The 20,864-nt window shown below is 29.9% G+C and overlaps 1 protein-coding gene across 2 annotated transcripts; it reads left to right on the top strand.

Moving 5' to 3' along the window:
- Positions 1 to 16,229: 16,229 nt before the first annotated feature.
- Positions 16,230 to 19,960, top strand: LOC9315143 (BEL1-like homeodomain protein 5). Of its 2 annotated transcripts, none has more exons than XM_021029264.1 (5): positions 16,230 to 16,677; positions 16,782 to 17,240; positions 17,701 to 18,026; positions 18,218 to 18,278; positions 19,300 to 19,960. In XM_021029264.1, exons 2-5 carry the CDS (start codon positions 16,806 to 16,808, stop codon positions 19,780 to 19,782), a joined length of 1,305 nt encoding a protein of 434 aa, XP_020884923.1. In that variant the 5' UTR covers positions 16,230 to 16,677; positions 16,782 to 16,805; the 3' UTR covers positions 19,783 to 19,960. The 2 variants fall into 2 exon arrangements, with proteins under 2 accessions (XP_020884923.1, XP_002880897.1); XM_002880851.2 differs by having other exon boundaries at positions 16,563 to 16,677; positions 16,802 to 17,240; positions 19,300 to 19,929.
- Positions 19,961 to 20,864: the final 904 nt, after the last annotated feature.

Genomic DNA, 20,864 nt, shown 5'->3' with positions numbered 1-20,864 from the left:
TTATATATATAGCTTGAGTTTTGGAGGATCATATTAGATATTACCTTTTGTAATTGTATATAATATTAACTATAATTTTTCAGTGGTGCATATTGACTTACGAGAAGGTTAAAATGCGAGTGTTTGAGAGAAATTTTCTTTAAAATAATAGAAGTGCTTGTCAGCCATATTTTGAGTGCTTTAATCCCAATGCATAGATAAGAGGTTTAAAATGAGAAAGTTAGCTTACAATTTGGTGGGAAGGATATGTGATCCACAATCATGTTCGTGCATGGTGCAAGATATGTAAGAAAAAAAAGACTTATTCTTCAATTCAAATTCATGGATGGCTTAGTGACTGCTCAAAGAAGTGGGATCAACGACAATTCATTCTTCTTTGAGTTTTGTTAAGTTTCATGGTTTCCAACTCAAAACCAATTGGCAATTAGTGGATTGGCCCAAGTCCTTTATATACTACTCAAATCCCTTCCCATATTTCCAATATGAGATCTTTCTCCACACACCCCCTCTAGATAATGGCTCTTCTAGCTATTAGTTTCGACAGAATCCATCACGCCTCATCGAGATAATGCTCTTCTAGATATCTCTCGATTGAACATGTGGTTCTCGATGTGTGACTTATAAAACATGATCCTCTTTGTAGCCGTGCTAATTTTGTATTGAAATTACTTACGGGTGAGCTCATGCCTAGAAAGCTCAACTCGTTGTCAATTAATCATGTTAGCACTAAGCTTCTTCTGCTATTTGGAATAGCCAAACATCGTTACGTATGCGAAGAATAGTATAACTATGAATGCCAACAAAAATAATTGTATAGAAAAAACATATCAATTGTATCCATGATTAACGAACCAACAAAAATAAAAAGATAGGTCGACGTCACATCTCACATGTCATTAATCACGATCAGTTTATCCACAAAATCACTGTTTTCTCTTAACTTGAAATATATTTTAAATTTAGTCATCATAGTTATTACTAGTGTTGAAAAAATCGCTAGACGCTAGTCGGACGGTGTGAGTGAATCGGGCGGTGAGAGCAAGAATCGAAAATTAAACGGAGATTAATCGGGATTAGTTTTAAGGCTATTTAATGTTTTAAAAACATAATAATCCATTATAATTAATAAATTTATATAATATCATTTTTAAAAATTACATTAAACACATTAAAACAAGATTTTAAGATCAAGATTATGATTTTTTTATACAAATTACAAATATAAATAGGATGTTTTGAATTTTAGATTTAAAAAAAAATAAAAATTTGGGCTAGGCGCCGTCTAGACGGGCTAGGCAGCCGCCTAGGCGGTTTAGGCGGACAAAAATCGGACCAGCGATTTTTCTTACCGATTTGAACAAAATCGCCGCAGTTCTACTCCTATCAGCGCCCAGACGGCTAAGAGCCCGATTTTTAGAACAACGGTTATTACCATTAAATAAATAAAAACTAATGATGGCAAAAGTTTCTGTATTTATAGTTATTGATGAATATTGGTATATAGCACATAACCATCGGTAGCGACATTTCGTGTGATGCCATTCTCGTCCATGGTCAAATAAAGGCAAATAAACAAAAACTCAAAGATTTGTAACGTTGATTTTTTATTTTTCTTATTGTTTAACATTGATACCATGTAAGAACACACAACATTTATTGAAAATTTGTTTCGTCTATGTTTCTTGTGGAAAAACATTTGCTATATACCAAATGAATATAGACATATCCCTAGTAACTTAGATGGTACATAAACTATAGGTGGTAATAAAGTAAATATTTTGTGGTAGGTTGCAACTTTCGAGTGAAAAAAAATAAAATTGAATTTCATTTGTTTATTAACATGAAAAGCTATATGAGAAATTGGATGAAACAAAATAAAATAAAAATATGTTTTAATTGGTGTCTCGTAAACCATCGAGATGGAATTAGTGGTTGTTGCTGTCTTGATGACGTCACCGGTGACAATTTGCCATTCACTCTCTGATTTTTCACAGAAGTGGCAGTGCCTTTTTTACTATCAGAGAGACCCCTAAAGACAATAGAGGCCCAAACTACATTCCCTTTTCAATTGTTTATTATTTTTTATTTTATTTTTTTTGCTTAATTTCAATTAAATATATTCCCTTCTCAATTACATTAACTGAATATATATATATATATATATATATATTTAGTTTACCCATTCACTGAAAATTAATTCACTATGAAGAATATTAATATTATAAAGAATAATTAGAAAATTAAGAATATTGTTATATTTTATTCATTAATATCTTCATTAACTCTTACTTTTACTCCTTGTTCTAAAAATCGGCTGCCTAGCCGATTACTCGTCCGGCTAGGCGTTCATCGGAACATCTCCGCTCAAAAAATCGGAAATTTTTAGAAAAACTCACTTTTGATGAAATTGAAGTTTTAAATCGGTTTTTAAGTTGTAGATCTATCATATTTAGGTAAAAATAACTTAAAACACAAGAGAAAACGATAATAATCGTGAAAAAAAAAAGAGACGACGAAAAATAGGGTTGCAGTCGCGCAGATCTGAAGAAGAATACGAGGGTAATTCAATCAATTACTATTTCATTAAAACAAAAAATAAGAAAAATCGCAAAACACAGCGGTAAAAGACACAATGTGCCACTAGACGACATTGATTTATTAACATTTTATCCAATATTTAGTATATATATATATATATGTATAAAAATAAAAATATTAAAAACTAATCTCCGATTAATTTCCGTTTAACCTCCAATTTTTTCGCTAGGCGCTAGGCGCACTCCGAACGCCTGACTAACGCCTAGCGATTTTTAAAACAAGGCTTTTACTAAAATAATAGTCTACTCGCATTCGATAAACTCAATAAATTAATTTTTAAATAATGTTACTTTAATAGATTAATTTCCGATTAAGTTGAAATGTTGTAGGATATAAATTGTGACCGGTAGTCGAGTGGTTTAGGATTTGAGTCCTTGGACATAAATTTTGTCGAGGTATTAAGTCTATTTATTTCGAACAAAATCGTTGTGTATGTGACCACTTAAACTCTTGAATTTCGTCTTAATATTAATCTAAGGTTAATTTGCTGAAAACTCTTGTAAGAGACCTTTTTATCGTTGGATTAGTCGAGTTTTGACTTGAAACTCGTAGGTTGTATGACCATACATCTGAAAACTCTTGCAAGACATATGTTTCCCTAATCTCTAGCCAATAAGTGATAGTACATTTATGTTATTCAAATTATATTTTGAAGCTTTGTTTCTCTCTTCAGATTTAAGATCACTGTCATTATAAATTGCTAAAATTTATGTGAGAGTTATCTTAGATGCCTAATTGCTACATTTCGAATTTTAGATATATAAAAGAAACTTTTTGACCATGTTGGTTGATAAAAGTGTGTTCATAAATTAATTCGGTTATTGTAGCACAAATTGTAAAATATTTGGTGCTCTTCCATAGTACCAAGTGGACACAAGTATTCCAGAAAAAAAAAGAAGAGATAACATTCGACACCGATGTAATAATTTGAGATAACATAGAATAGAGAAATGATAAAATATACCGACATGTATAGGAATGAGAGAATGAGGATGTTGGAGGGTTGGAGAGAGGAAGAATGCCACGTGGGTAGAGTGGGTAGGGTAGAGAGGGTAATAGAGTGCGAATAATGAAGAATGATGAGACCCTTTGCTTTGTTTTTCATTTCAAAATACAATCCTAAATTTCTATTCTTCTTCCATTGTATTTTCTATTTTGTGTATCTTACTAATGTTTTTCGTATATTGAATGATTGATTACGTTTTCTAACATGATCTTATGCTTTCGTTATCAATTGTATGGTCTTGGGGAATTACAATTCGAAGTTAAAAAAGGACGAAGCTTACATTGTCCAAATTTATTTATTGTTAAGTTGTATTTTAAGTTTTTTAACAAAAAAAAAAAGTTGTATTTTAAGTTTACATGCTCTATATATAAAGTTAGTCTATATGAATATCACGTAAAAATATCTAAAAACATTTGAGGTGTCATTTTAAACTTCCAACATATTTACAAAAGGTAATAAAATGTCTTTAAATATTTATAAAGTTATATCGTAAATAGAAGGAGCAAAATACCAAAAAAACTCTTGTTTATTTTTTATTTGGCCTTTTAATATCTAATGTTCTTTTGTTGGAATAAAAATATTTCATTGAATTATTTATAGTAAAAAAAATATCCCATCTTTAAATTATTGGTAGATTCGAACCTGCGACTTAACAGCCGTTAATGGACGTTACAGAATCATTTGACGACGTTAAATTTCCAGACTACGTATATATATATATTCTGTTTGCGAAACATTACGAATATATTTTCTTGGTCTGCTGGTTACATGTGGGCTGAATTCCTTTCTCAACTTGTGGTCGAAACCTTAGAGTTATCATTTTGATTTTTTTTCGCCTGCACAGGAACTCTACCTGCCGTCACCGACCAATAGAGCTCCGGCCACATCTTCGTCGACTCCACCTTCTCATCTTCTCCTTCACAAGATAATCCTCTCGAAACCGAGATCTCAATCGCCGAAGCAACATACGTCGCTTCATCATTCAATATCCTCAAATCTTCAACGAAACACTTTTAACATAATCCCAATTCAGTTAGCCCAAGCACTGATCTTTCGTAGCCATTTCAAATGTTATGCATCAATCAATCCTCGTCAACCAAATTAATAACCCTGGTCGGAGCTCTATGGTCGGCGGTGGCTAGGGTTTCTTATGAAGGAGAAAAAAATATTGAAAAAGAAAATCAAAACGATTGCATTGAAAGGGTATCAAACTCGGGTGTAGAAAGGTATCCAACCCACATGTTACCAACGGACCATGACAATGGTTTTGAATGGTTGGTTCATAAGTTGCAGATCGGACCATGCGTACCAATATTTTAGTATGCAAAGCGCTAGACTATATTATGGAGACTTCAACATTGCAATTATCGGTATGGAGAGGAGTGGACTAAAAAATGCGGACAACAGTGAATTTATGATGATATGGAGTTTTATACACAAGTGCGTACTAGTATGGAAATTTTTAGTCCGCAATAATGAATATTGGTCCGCAATGGTGAATGGTGAATTAAGTGTGGAATGATCCGACTTTAATCCGGTCTGGAACATACCACACAACCATTCATAGTCAATATATTCATAAAATTTTACAAAAAGATTGTATATATACATTGAAATACGTGGTCTAGAAATTTAACGCCGTCAAATGATTCTGTAACGTCCATTAACGACTGTTAAATGACGGATTCTAATCTACCAACAATTTAAAGATAAAATATTTTTTGACTACAAATAACTGAATGAGGTGATTTTTTTCAACAAAAAATATTGGGTATTAAATGGCCAAATAAAAAATAAACTATGATTTTTTTGACATTTTTTCCTAAATAGAAATAAAACACAATCATTTTAGCGCTTTAGTTTAACAACTATATTTCTCATTCTATTATTCTAATTAAAAAAAATCATAGAGCATGTAACATTTGCATTAGAACTTTTTGCTGGAGATATCAATACTATAGGATAAGTCAAATTTATCACCAAATCATGTTCAAAAAAAATATATTAATAAAAAGAATCAAAAAGCGAGAAAAGTAACAAAAGAAGTTAACACTGGAACGTTGTCGTTATCATTTGCATCTTGTCAAACGATAGCATTATACTGAATTTACAGTGGATTTAGAGAATATATACTGTTTTGAAATTTCTCGTAAGACGAATCCATGTAAACAACACATCTTGGTATCAAAAGCGTTTCATAGATGTTTCTACATCTTGGTATCAAGAATATAAAATCCTAAACAAAATTTAGAGACGATGCTTAATATTCTAATATAAAAAATTTCTTGATTTTTGGATTTCTTAGTATTATCTAAAAATACCAAATACAGCCGTTAAACTAAGTGATAAAATAGAAAAAAAATTATTGGGCTATATTTATCTATATCTTGACAAAGCTAAGAAACTAAAAAAATACACATAGTTTTGAATTATTAATAATAACTCATCAATGTGTAAATTGGATGAAAATGTTCCTCTACATACAACAAATTGTTTAGTGATATAATAAAATTGATATCGAACGTTTTATTTGATTCTAATGATATTGTTCATTAAATACTTTGAATAAAAACATATTATGATTTAGATGATTATCTATTGGATTAACATGATAATATATATAAATTTATAAATATATCGTGTTAAATCATATAATATCGTGATAAATTTATAATTTATGTATAAATTCATATTTATCATGTTAACTCCATAGATATCTTGATAAAAATTCAAATGACGGATATATATATATATATATATATATAATTATTAACTATAACAATATATATATATATATATAATTATTAACTATAACAATAACACAAACATGCTAAGTAATACTATAGATCACTAACAACAATAAAATAATAATATATTTACTCCATCAAAATTGTGTTATATATATATATATATATATATATATTTTTTTTGACATCTTTGGATCGACAAGGTCCGATACATAGCCAATCCCTACTACGCGGGGTAACGCGATTTACTGAAGTCGAACTCCGGTGGAGAATGCGGAGTCAAGTGGATTTAACCACTTGACTAAAGACACATCCACCAAAACTGTGTTATATAAAATGGTAAATATAACAATAATAATAATGTGTTACATCTACTTATGATGTGTTAAGATACATAAAAGTCAGTATCATTTATATAATATATTAGCATATTAATTGTTGGTCAATTATTTATTCTTCCGCTTCTCCCAAAATCTTGTTGTTTAATTCGAATATATGGGTTATTATCAATTTGCTTCCACGATTGACCTACATGATCAACTTAGGATCTTTAGGTGTACAACGAGTAGCATCGGCGATTCTCATCGGAGACGAAAAGGTTATTGGGAGAATTTGGATATGTTCTAATGATTGTTAATCTTCTGGAATCAAAATCAAACGGATGTAGAGAAGCATTTTGGGAGCCAATAATTCTGGCAGAGGTGAAGAGGAGGGTTCGTCGCCCAATCAATACAATTATCTTGAGATTCATCAATGACGAGGAAAAAGAATAACAATGATCTTTCCATGGCCATAGATCGTTGTGCTTGTGCTTCAAAAAAATGAAGAATGAAAGAGAAATGTCGCTTTGAGTAACTGAAAGAGAACTCAAAATGAGAAGTAGAGGCAAATCGTCCTAATGATAGTTATAGTGAGAGTGCAATAACAATCATGTAAGGGAAATAATTTCTAAGTTTTTATGGTTAGTGTTTTGTATTATTCAAAAATATTAACTGCTTTGTTTTTTTTTTTTGTTGTTGCAAATTAGTGCCTTTAGCTTCTAAATGTTTTTGTTTGCTTCATTTAATAGGTTAGATTTTAATTTACATATAAATTTTTGTTAGATTTTTTCACCCTTTGCACCACAATGACTTGAGACAGAGAAAATAGTATTTTCATACTCGTACAATCCGCAAAGTGTGTTTTCCGACCTGAACAAATACGTAGGATTAATTTATACCCAAACTCCAAACAAATTTCAATTTCATACCCAAACTTTACATTTAGTGTTTTTAATTTGGAGTCGTAATTAACAGGTGTTAGTCAACCGTTACAGATGCTGAGTTAAATGACACGTGTTTGATATCATGGCTTAAAACGATGTTGTTTTAAGTGTCGGAGTTAAAATATTATAAAATTTTGCAAAAATCAGATCTCGAACCCATAATGTTTCACTATTTTGTGCACTCTATTAGCATTTGATCCACGACTATAGTGAAACATCGTAGGTTCGAGACCCAATTATTGCTAAATTATATAAAACTAACTCCAACGCTTGAAACGACGTCGTTTTAAGCCATGTCCTCAAACATATATCATCTGATTCAGCAATCGTAACGGTTAACTAACATCTGTTAATTTCGACTTTGAATTAGACACTAAATGTAAAGTTTATATATGAAATTCACATGGTATGCTTTGGTCGTTAAACTTGTATATTTTTATTGTATGGTATTTTCAATCCAAACTTTTTAAGAAAAATAGAAATTCTTAACTATTAACTAATTAATTTTTGTAAATCAACTACAATTTCTTTGATAATTTATACATCTGTAATTCTGTGTTTATATTAAATAAAATAATAGAAAATTTACTGTTTTTTTTTTTTTTTTTTTTTTTTGAACACTAGAAAATTTACTGTTTAAAACGAAAACTAATTATGCATTTGTTAACTAGATACCATGCTTAACCAATTACTTCGAAATTGTTCATTGCAGCAACTATTCACGTTTTTTTGGGTAATGAACTATTAACGTTTTCTTCTGTTTCTCAATTCTTTTCTTACATCTTTTTGTGATTGATAGTTCAAAGAATCCTTCTCGTCGCTGCCATGTCAGTAATTGTCCCACTTGTTCTTCTTATAGGAGTGACTAGGAGGAATAAGGAGTCAGCATTTCAAGAATCTCATGGAAGCCTATTGCCTGTGTGATCTCGGTTAAATGATAAAACAATCCGAAAAGATTTAAATCAAACCAAAATAATTGATTTAAAAATTGAGCCGTATTTTAATATTATTTCAATGATTCACATTTTTATATCCTAAAAACCAAATTTGGATGCAAACCGGAAGACTTTTTTACGTGTATATATATATATATTGAAAGAAAAGGTATATATGACTAAAATCCAAATTGTATGTGTGCTTTCGGTTAAATGCTAATTATATAATATTTAATAACATTTGAAACCGCTACGGTCCGTGTTTGCAAATTTTCTTAGTTGCAGCCGTAACCGTTTCGATTAACCAATCAGATAATATAATTTTAACGGTTTAATTTTTATATCTAAGAACTATATTTAAACCAAAAAATGATCTAAATAGTAAATACTAATCTTAGATAAATAAGGATATATTTGACTATAATCTAAATTTAAATAAAACTCTAACTATACGAAGCCTTAAATATTATATTAAGTTTTATGTTGTATAATAATATTATTAACCGAAACTCTGAATACTTTCTGTATACTGTGATCACACCATCTAGTGTCCATAACACAAAATAATGTGATTGTATTCATCATCTTGTTCAATCCTTCATATAATATTATGTTAAATATTATGTTATGCCAATAGGTTATTCGTCAAAACAAGTGAACGAAATACTAAGTAATTTGGTTTTTAAATAAGAATATTTTCAAATACTAAACCAGTCGTTCAAAACGTTTAGTAATGCTTGAAACCGTAATTGTCTGCTTCCGCAAACACTCGCAACCGCTGCGTTTAAACCAGTCAACCCAATATCCACCATAGAGTTAATAATACCAAACGCTTGACAATATTGACTCTACGCAAAAGTTAATAGGCGAATGATGATTCTGACTTAGTAGACGTCTAATGTAATGTCCTTTCAAGTAAATAAATGATTCATAGACGACATTTTGTACATTTCTATTTCAGATTGACATTAAATATATTTGATGTTTTTATGTATTGGGCTACAAGACCATGTAATGAATGGACAAGATTCTGCCATACATTACACACTAACCCCAAATGTGGTACTTACCAAAAAAAAAAAAAACTAACCCCAAGTGTGGTCTATTTATGCAAGCGTGGAGTATTGAAGGGTTTGGGCTACTATTTGAATTCATGTTTATTGGGGAAGGCCCGAATTTACTACGGATCACCTTGCATACATAATTTACATACTCAAAGCCTAACACCTCAAACGTTTAATAGGAGCTTCCATAATTTTTAAGGGGTTTAAATATTTATAACATAAAATATTATGAATGAAAATTGATATATTCTAGACTTTTAGGATTTTCATATTTAAAATATTTTTGTTTTATTTTTTTTTATTTTCTCAACAATTAGATGCCTACTCACATTTGGTGTGGGACATACTTTATTTGGCAAGTTGTTTCGGGTTGTCCAGTGATTAAACCTCACTTTGAATTATAGATATTTACATAATTGTGATTTAATTTCTCAGTTGTGATTAGAAGAGAAAACAGTTAACTACACATTATTTGAATGCTCTTCCTCGCTTTACACATGAACATTATCCTCGATTCTTCCCACCACATATATAAGTCTTTCCAACAAACTTGATCTACAAAAATTTGGATGCATGATATGTTTTGGACATAACCATGCATGAATAAAATGCAAGTGAACAAGAAGTACTATTCCCATTGGTGATGCGGTTTTTATAGAAATTTCGAAATGAAGTATTGTTTAATTAGATTCACCACATATCATATAAATCACGTTATCAAAGAGTTCAAGGCTTGGAAAGAAACTAAGACCCTATTATTTCAACGTATAGTGGCAAGAGACTTTGAGGAAAAAAGTTGAGTTTATATAGCTAACCACGAGTCTGGGCTTGATTCTATTACAGTTGGATGACCGTACAATATTAGTAGGAGCAAAATACTATAGAAAGATTTTACCTCTTCAAGTTTTGCAAACGCCGGGTGATTAAAAAAAATCATGTTCAATCTCATAAAACATCATTGAGTAACAATAAGTCAATACGCAAAAGGTTCTTATAAGATGACAAAGTAATGAAGTGTTTCCATAATGGCTATCTAAGATTATAAGTTGCATGATAATGCAGTCCACACGAGATGACTACTTTATTCGGACCTACTTCTTTTTCACTTTATATTTTACGTTGATCTAATGGCTTTTACTTAGTAATTTAAGCTTTACTTAGCTTTATAACTCAATCTTAACGTTTTAATGATGATCTTTGATCAGTTATGATGGTTTTGACAAAGTAAAGAATACACTTGTCATTCTCTGATTCCCACATGGCTTTAGATTAACTCATGCTAACCCAACTTTTTCAATACCCTAGTGGATTGTCCAAGTCATTCCCTTAATATCCCATCAATATTTTGTTTCACTTACCTCATGATATAATCAACAGAATATGTTTACAATGTTATCGTGTCCAAAGTTGAGTTTTAGTGCTATATTTTGTGGACCAACCACAATATATCATCAAACTTTGGTTTTGAAATTTATTCTAAATATCAAAATCTTTCAGAAAAAACAAAAACATTAAATTATTATCTAGATCAAAATTTTAAATATATTGAAAAATCATTTTTTTTTAATCTAGCTGAAAATAGTTCACTTGGTCTATACAAAACTAATGCAAACAATCTATAAAGAAAAGCAATTCTATAGAAGACACCCGAGCGGCTGCAATGACAGTACTGTTATCTTCTTTGTTTGAAGATTTTATGTTGAGTCGATGACATTTTCGTCTTTGTTTGAAGATTTTATAGCTTTTTTTATTCGATTTTAAAATTTATTTATTTTATGATTTTTATTATTGAAACGAAAATGGCAAATTTTATTTCGGTTGGTGTTTAGGCTAAGCTTAATCTAAACAATGCTTTGAGTTAATAATATATTTACTAATATGTTTACATGTATTTTTAATACATTTATGATTCCAACTTTCCAAGTATAAATTTTTTCTGAATTTCGATTTATTAGATTTTATTTCTTTTAGTTTTATAGAAATAAAAACAGTAGAATTATAAAAATAATCTCGATTTAGTTTCGGTTTAAACATTCAATTTGTTTCAATTCACTTTTCTTTCTTTCCTCATCCTTTTTTTTTTTTTTTTGTTCAACGACTTTAATTTCCTCTTCCATAGCTAAACTTTTATAACACAGTTTTCCAAATTTGTACTGCATTGTCTTTTTATTATTTGTTTTTACATTTACATACTCTCGGGACGAATGCCGAATTGACAAAAATCCACGAATGTAAATATTAATGTCGCATTATACTTAATTGATCTAAAAAGGAAAAATACAATTACCATAAAGTGAAAGATATAAATTGAACGACGGTGACTGAGCATAACTTGGATCTGACCGAAACTATGGAGTCTCATACACAGTCTCGATCCACCAAACTAAATAATTATTATCACATTCAATAGTAAAAAAAAATTGAGCTCAACATTTCTCGAGACATTTATGAGAATTAAATTTCTTAACGTCTTTACGTACGTTTCTATTTTAGATACGTATAACTTTATTTTGGTGTATGATATGAAGTTCTACGAGGGCTGCAATGGAGTTGGACTGCGATTTTGAGCAGAATATTAAAGATTGATTGGTAGATAGCGGTGAAATGAAATGAAATTGGCGAAATACCTAGACAATGGAGATAGTGGCATCACCAAAAAATAATACAGGCGAAAATGTACAATTTCTAAATGTAATCTAGTAATAAAATCCGGATTCTATAATAATATCAATATCCGTAAAATATGGGCATATTTATCTCATTCTCGTTTGATTTCTTCATCACCATGTGGATAAAAGGATAAAGCTGAGCAATTCTGCCTCTGGAAAAAACTGATCCCTGGCCTAGACCAACATGACGTCTTTTCCACCAGACTAGAACCACTAACCTACCACATCTGGATTTTTTTTTCACATACATTTAACTATATACGTATACATAGATTCATTGTAGATTTTACTTTAGTAGCAATAATACTATACTAGATATGGATCTGTGCATTGCACGGGTTACTGGTCGAAATTGTCATTTTTAATTTTCATTTTAATAAGTTTAACTAAAATTATATAAAAATACGTTTTAATTTAAAATATAGTATTTTAATTATTTTTAAATATATATTAATTATGCATAATATGCAATATAAAATGCTATTTGTAGTTTTTTTTATTATATGTTACAGAATGATATTTTATAAATGTTTATATGTGTATTATTGAATTTTAATAAATTATCTACATCCATTGAAAAAGTGTATAACACTTTCTAATTTCAATGTGGGCAAGATGGAAACAAAATTGTAACAATAAAAAAAAAAATTATATAGTTACGTAAACATATAAACGATATGTATATTATGTATATATATTGTCTGAGTTACGTAAACATATGAATTTTTTTAAAAATGTTTGGCATCATAATAAGATTTTGACAATACGAAAAGAGAAAATATGAGACAGTCTATAACTATATCATGTAACTTTACTTGATAATATGAGAAATTCTCAAAACAAAAAGACAAATTCATAAGGAATTAGGGAGTATGCACTAAATAACCTAAGATTAAAAAAGAATTAAGAAAATAATATTAAACAATATCTATTTGCTATATGGTTTTTGTCAATTTTTGGCCCATATTACTTATGGGTTATTCGTTGTCTCTTTTTTTCTTTCTTCTCGTCAGCGTGAAGTCTCAAATCTCTCTTTTTCTCTCATTAGATTTCTCTTGTTTTTGCTCGATCTCCTCTTTCTTTTTATTTCTCTCCCTCTCGTTTGATTTCTTCACCATCATGTTTTTTTTTTCTTCCATATCACTATTTCTCTCTTTCGTCAGACATCACCACCGAGTCTCACTAGTCCAACCCACCAGACCACCACCACAACTGAATCTCACAACTATCACAATCATCATCACCATCAATACTAAATCTCGCTAATTCCGACCCACCACCTTCATCGACATTTACCGCCACCACCACCAAGCTTGAACCACCGTCATCAACAGCAACACCACCGTTACCGTACCTTTCCATCTTTCTCCAACTGCTCTTATTTCTCCACCTTCTCTCCTCTGACATCGGGTCGAGCTTCTTCGACAATAACTCTATTTTATGTCTATCGCCGTTCATAATTCTTATTGCATCAATCGCCATATATTCTTAATTTGTCTATCTATCTATTTGTTTATCTATAAAAATGAGTATTTAGATTCTTTTTTCTTCTAGGATTAATAATTGATTGTAAATTTTTTTTAATTATCATATTATATAATAAGATTGTATAATTTCCTAAATCTTTTTTAATTTTAAGGAAAAAGTAATATTTTTCTTTTAGAATTAGTAGCTTTAAATTAGAATTAGTAAATATTTTTTATTTATTTTTATTTAATAAGATACATGTAGTTTCCTTATAATTATCTTTTTTACTTTTTAAAAATTGTTTTTTATAAGATATATATGTATAGTCAGAGCCGGTTATTGGCATGTGCAAGTGGTGCATTTGCACCGGGTCCAACAAATTTAAGGTCCAAATTCATAGTTTTTCTATTATTTAAATATTTAATTATGCTGAAATTTTATAAAATATCTATATGTAAAGGTCCTAAAATTCTATTTTAAAAGGTAATATTGAAGCCCAAAATTAATAAACAAAAATAACAGGTCCAAATAGCTATAAAATACAAAATAGTTTATGAAATATAACTTTTTGTAAACAAAAAATAAAATAAAAAATATATAACTTTTTTGTTCTTTATCCAAATTTTTTATTAAAGATATGATTTTTTTTGTATGGCACCGGGTCTTGCCGATGAGTGAGCCGGGCATGTGTATAGTTGCCTTATAATTTTTTTTCTTAAATTTTTATTTTTATTTCGTAAGATACATCTAGTTTCGTTATATTTATCTTCTTTAGATTTTTAGAATTGTTTCATATAAGATATATACATATATTTATTTATAAATTTTTTTCTAAACAAATATTTTTTTTAGTTTTACACGTTGATAAATTTGAGATGTGCGTATAGTTTCCTTATATTTTCTTAAATAAATAAAAGGAAATTTTTGTTTAACATATGTCAAAATTTGAGATCGATAAATTTGATACGTCGCACGATTATATGAATTACTAACTTTGAAAACCATACTTTATATAATAAGATACTAATAATAAATGTTGACCTATGAGTTATTCATGTAGGGATCATATACATGCGCTGCCAAATATTAAACGTGCGGACATCACATGATAAGACAATACTACCATCTCTAATAATCTTTTTTTCGTCAACAACCATTTACTAAAATATTATTTTACCTTTAGGCTTTAGCATACAAATTGCAAAAAGATTGAAAATGATACAAGTATGATCGTGAATATATATATGGTAGCTACACTATATTTCTCGATCTTAAACAAGATGATGTGATGTGAATGCACTATTGATGGCTTATGACAATCTCATAATCAACCCTGTCCCAATATATTTGGGAGTTTTAGGGCAAATTTTTTTTTTTTGGTCTATTATTATATATAAAGAGAAAATTTATTTATTTGTTTTGAAAATTTGCAGATTTTTATAGTAAAAATTGTTATTTTAAAATTTTTGGACTTTCTTATACATTTTCTTATAAAGAATTAAGCCTCTTGAAATATAATTCTCATATTAATAATATATTTTAAAAATATTTGGGACTTTTTTATATTTAATTTTTATTATTATTTAAAAGCCTAGGCCGTCGCACCTCCACCCACCTCTCTAAGCTGGGGCTGCCCATAATAGTAATTTGTAACATTTATCCGGATTTATGATCATGTAAACCCTAATTTTGTATATTAAAGAGAGAAATTGGGATCTTGATTGGATGCATACTCACATTTTAAGAATTGGAGTGGTTGAATATATTTAACCAATACGGATCTATAAATTTGACATTGGTAATTATTTACAACATATTGTGTGTCCCATGTCTCCCATATAAATTAGTTGAAATTCAAAAAAATGTGATATTTTTATGTTTTGAAAACATGATTCTGCTATTTAGTTATCAGTAAAACAATTCATCAATTTTCCACTTTCTAAAAATTGATTTCATTATATACAATGCAGTAATATCAATATATAACAAAAAAAAAAATTATTATTTTCATATAAAAATGCGTTATTTAAGCTACTAAAACCAGTTTTTATTATAATTTTGCAGCCTAAAATCTGTTCGGTTAAAATATTTTTGTTATCCAATATAACTATCCTGCTATTTATCTATCATACCCATCAAGCTCAATCTAAGCAACGAGCACCACCAAAAGTTTAACTATACAAGTTATAAAAAGACTATTTATTTAATAGTATATATCTTTGCAATAGTTCATGAATATAATTTTCAGGGGCCAAATTAACATTTTTACACCCAAAGAAAATGGCCTCACAAATATGTATGTGGTCTTTTTACATTAATTTTTTTTTCCTTTTTTTATTTATTTTATTATTGATAACTCAGGTGATTCTAAAAGTTTTTTAAACCCAAAGACTAATCCTGGGGCACGGAAAAATTATGTTAGAATTCGAACTCCGGTGGCCAAAGATTAATTCTTTTTTTTTTTAGGTTAAACTATATTGAAACTTAAATCTATATATCACTTGGAAAATATAGCTAGGTTGGATCGTGCCTAAGATGCAAGTGAGGAATATGTGGATATTTAAACATGCCGTGCATATATCATGTATGCTAGATAAAATCATCATCGTAAGAGAAACAATATATAGTTGGTGATAAGTCAAAAACCATTGAACTTCGAACATCACAAGAGAAAAGTAATCGTGAGTGTCACTGTTTAGTTGTCCAATGAGATATAAAAGAAAAAAGTATATATTTCCCATTTATGAAAAGTCCAATCACATTTTATTTATAAAGGCGACTTATTGGACTTTCTAGTTGACAGATCAATGAAGCAGAGGATATTTAGATGATCATCGCAAGCAGAGAGAAAGACATGTCGAAGAAGACAATGAGAAACTCACACCCATAATTTGCTGCTCATCATTTCTAATAATTAAATAAAAACGGTAATTCAATTTTCTTGATGTGTCACATCTTAATTTCATCATCTTTTGCTTACCTTTTCTTCCTAAGCTCTTGGACATAATATAATATTTTCTTGAATTGCAAGTTTTGTGGCTTATTTGCAAGAATAATGGCTGCTTTCTTCCATGGAGAATCTGAGATGAGAGAACCCTTTTCTGATCTTTTTATGATGAATCTGAATCCGTTCCTCGAGCCGACAACAACTACTAATGCTCATAACCATCATGTCTACAACTTGTGCTTTGGTTTCCAACAACATAGACCGCGAGATGAAGTAGATCATATAGAACAAGGAAATTCTTCCATCTCCACGTTTTCAAACGGAGGAGTCTTCAGAGCTTTGGCTCCGATCTACTTGAGAGCTGCTCAAGAATTACTCAATGAGATTGTCAACGTTGGAAACGGTAGCCATGGGGCAAAACAAGATCGACCGATGAGTAAAGAGTCCACGATTTATGGAGTTGGGGACATCAATGGTGGCCATAAGCCTGGCATGGCTTCTTTGCAAATGAAGAAAGCAAAGCTCATTTCCATGGTTGAAACGGTAACTTATTTATACCCACCTATATAATATGTGTGGCATAAATAGATATAAGAAATTTGTATATACAAACTAACCATGGTGATATTATGTTAAGAAATTTTCTTTTAGGTTGAGATCGGGACTCAAGTTCAATATAATCCATGGTGGATTATTATGTTAGTTATTGTGGATATTTTACTTGATAAAATAAATCTGGTGGTTTACATGTTTCGGATTTTCTCAAGTGTCAAAGCTTAGAGACATTTCGGGCTTAGATCCAGAATTTCCTTTGTTAGCAAAAGAAAAATGATTTATTAGGTCACTAAAAAATTAACCTTTGCGTGGAAAGGAGTAAAAAACATATGTTAAGACGTGAAAAAAAAAGTTCTTGTATGACTCTTGCATGTTGAGTATTTTGCTGGTAAATAAAGGTTTCAAACATTGGTAATTGATTTGGGAAATGATTGGGTAAATTACACAGGTTGAACAGAGATACGAGCAATACCGTGACCAAATACAGAATATAATCTCATTGTTTGAGCAAGCCGCAGGATTAGGCTCAGCAAACTCATACACACATATGGCGTTTCAAACAATATCAAAGCAGTTTCGTGCTGTAAAAGAAATGATATGTTTGCAAATCAAACAAATAAACAAGCTCTTGGGACAAAAGGAATTTGAAGAGCAGCTTAAGCAGTTGGGGAAGATGGCACATCACCATTCAAATGCTTGGAGACCGCAGAGAGGTTTGCCCGAAAAAGCTGTTTCCGTGCTACGCGCTTGGCTCTTTGAGCATTTTCTTCATCCGTAAGTGACGTTTGCTTCTATATTTAATTTTTTGTTACGATCATTTTATAGATATATCAGAATGAAAGAACCTTGTAACAAAGGGAACTAAATAAACTTATGGAAGAATCATTAATTAGTTTTGTCATTTGTGTAGACATGCATGCTAATTAACTAGTTGTGTGACTTGTGTCTTGTTTTGGTTTGTATAGATATCCGAGGGATTTGGATAAGGTAATGCTTGCCAAACAGACTGGCCTTACTAAGAGTCAGGTAATTGATTTCGATTATCAGAAGTTGAGCATACTTATATTTTTAATGTTAGACCATTTCCATAGGTAGAAACAAAGAGAGTTTCATAAAATAAAAAAATTTAATTATATAAATATATTTTAATTTTTTTTTAATAAAAGAACCGTTAGTGATATAAGAGCACCCTCAATGGTGATAGATCTAATTTGAGTTTCTAAAAATTAAAATATTAATATTTTTATAGAATTAAATTATTGAATTAAATTTTAGTTTGAAAACAAAATAAACCACTCATAGAAAGACAAGTACCTTCAAGAGTTTCTTATGAGATTCTAAAAATCCTTAAATAAGAAACTATTTCTAGAATTTTTTACTTCTTTCCTATTTTTCTATTTTTTTAAAAATATTTTTATACTAAGAAATCCATCAAAAATCTCCCTATTGGGATTGCTCTAACAACTGTTAGTTTTGGTTGAGAACTGTATCTCGAAAAATAAACGTCTCTCCCCTTCTCTCCAACTTTTTCTCATTTTTATTACTATTTAATAATGGGTATCTCATTAAGAAACCCCGATGGAGGTACCCTAAGATGTCTCATAGTACATATACAATTTTCATGACATCATCTAACAATGACTCTCAAGAATAAATAAACTAATGGTAAAAACAAAAAATATAAATTCTATTTCTAACTGATTTTATTCTGATAAAAAATTTACTTTTAGAAAGATATGTCTTTATTTTTACCTTTTCTTTTTGAGTCTGAAAACAAAAATCCAAGAAAGAAAAGTAGGTGAACCAAATTGTTTTGGTAAAATTATTAGATAGATGATGTTTATTTATTTTAATGAAAATAACGATGATTGTATATGAAAATATTATATATGAGATCCTGTGTAAAGTAGATCAAATTTATTTTTGTAAAATTAGTAATTATATATGTATATATATATATTTTTATATGGCATACATTTTTTTAGCACCCATGATTATATAATAAAAATAAGTACTGTTTATATTATATTGTGTAAAATGGATGTAGGTGTCAAATTGGTTCATAAATGCTCGAGTTCGAATGTGGAAGCCACTGGTGGAGGAATTGTATTTGGAAGAAATGGATATTGAAGAAAGCAGAAAAGGAAGTAACCGGAATGAACATAGTACTAAAGGTTCATCTTCTAAGCAACCTTACAATAATACAACTTCAGCTGAATCTTCGAACTCGATCTTACCCGCCTTTCGTCAAGAATTCATTGAAAATGAAACCCCTAGGCAAAATTCATCTTCAAGTTACAGCGTAGTGAGGTTCAGTAAGCAACACATGAATCATGCTAACTTCATCCATTTCAATGGAGGGTTCGAAAACTATTACACAATGGTTGGAAATGGTGTCTCCCTTTCCCTTGGCATGCCTCATTCTTGTGACCAAACCCTTAAAAACATTCATATTGGGTCAACAAGTCAAGGAAGTGAGATCTCAGGCATATATCCCTCTTCAACTTATCAAATCATGGATTCTAACTAATTAGTGGGGATGATATATTGTTTGCTGGTTTCATATATGTATATTACGTCTATAGCCTTGGCCATTGGATAGTTTCATATGGATGGATGTGTGTATGATAGATAGAGAGAGATAATTAAGTAAACGTTTTGATAAAAATGTATAAAAAGAAATATGGTTTTCTATAGTCAGGTTTTAGTTATTATTGTTACGACAATCAAGATGGAACTAAACTGAATGCTTGACAGATGAGTGTAAATGGAGATCCGATCAACCATGATATCCATATTACGTACCTTTTAGTTGTGTCTTTATGAATGTATGAGTATATGTGTCCCCAAGAGCCCTAACTTAATCTCCCACCTCTTCTGTCTTTTTTTTTTTAATATTTTTTCCTGCAAAATTATATATATGATTATTCTTTTGTTGTTGTTTATGATCCTCTTAGTGACCCAACCATAAGTTACTTAGCTACCAGCAAGTTATGGATTCATTTTTTGAGTTGATATTTTGTTTTTGAAGGTGATAGTGAAAATAATTAAAATTCTCTCTTTATTCCTCGTAAATGAATTGAAATAGAAATAAATACAAAGAGCAATCCTTTGTAGTGACTATGTTTGTGTATGTGCATACTAGGCTTGTTGATGTTGTTTGATATTAAAAGTTTAATTTAATACTAACAAAAAAAACACTGTTTTATTTTGTTCACTAAAGCTCGTTGGGTGTTTCTAAACTCTCGATTTTGCTTTGAGATTTCATACTCAAAGCTACATACTTAAGTTTGTTGGGTGTTGAAAAACTTAAGGTTTGATTTCATTCATATAGGATAATATTTTTGAGTTTTCAACGATCAATCACATATTGCATAATGCAAATTTTTTTTTTTTATAACAAAGGCATGCACATAAGGTTTGTAAGACATAAGAATTTTTGCCCTTTGCCTATCAGAATTGTGGTGTTAACTATATATGAATGAGCTGAGAGTTATCAAGGGCAATTCTGATAACTATATATGAACGAGCTGAGGTGGGTATAAATACTATACTAGATCCTGACCCGCTCAGTTGTGCGAGTGGTATGTTTTAATTAATATATGTTTTTTA

This window comes from Arabidopsis lyrata (assembly GCF_000004255.2).
Source record: "Arabidopsis lyrata subsp. lyrata unplaced genomic scaffold ARALYscaffold_4, whole genome shotgun sequence".
Taxonomy (NCBI): Eukaryota; Viridiplantae; Streptophyta; class Magnoliopsida; order Brassicales; family Brassicaceae; genus Arabidopsis; species Arabidopsis lyrata.
Note: the sequence above shows the minus strand (reverse complement) of the source record. Positions and strands in the feature narration are given on the sequence as shown.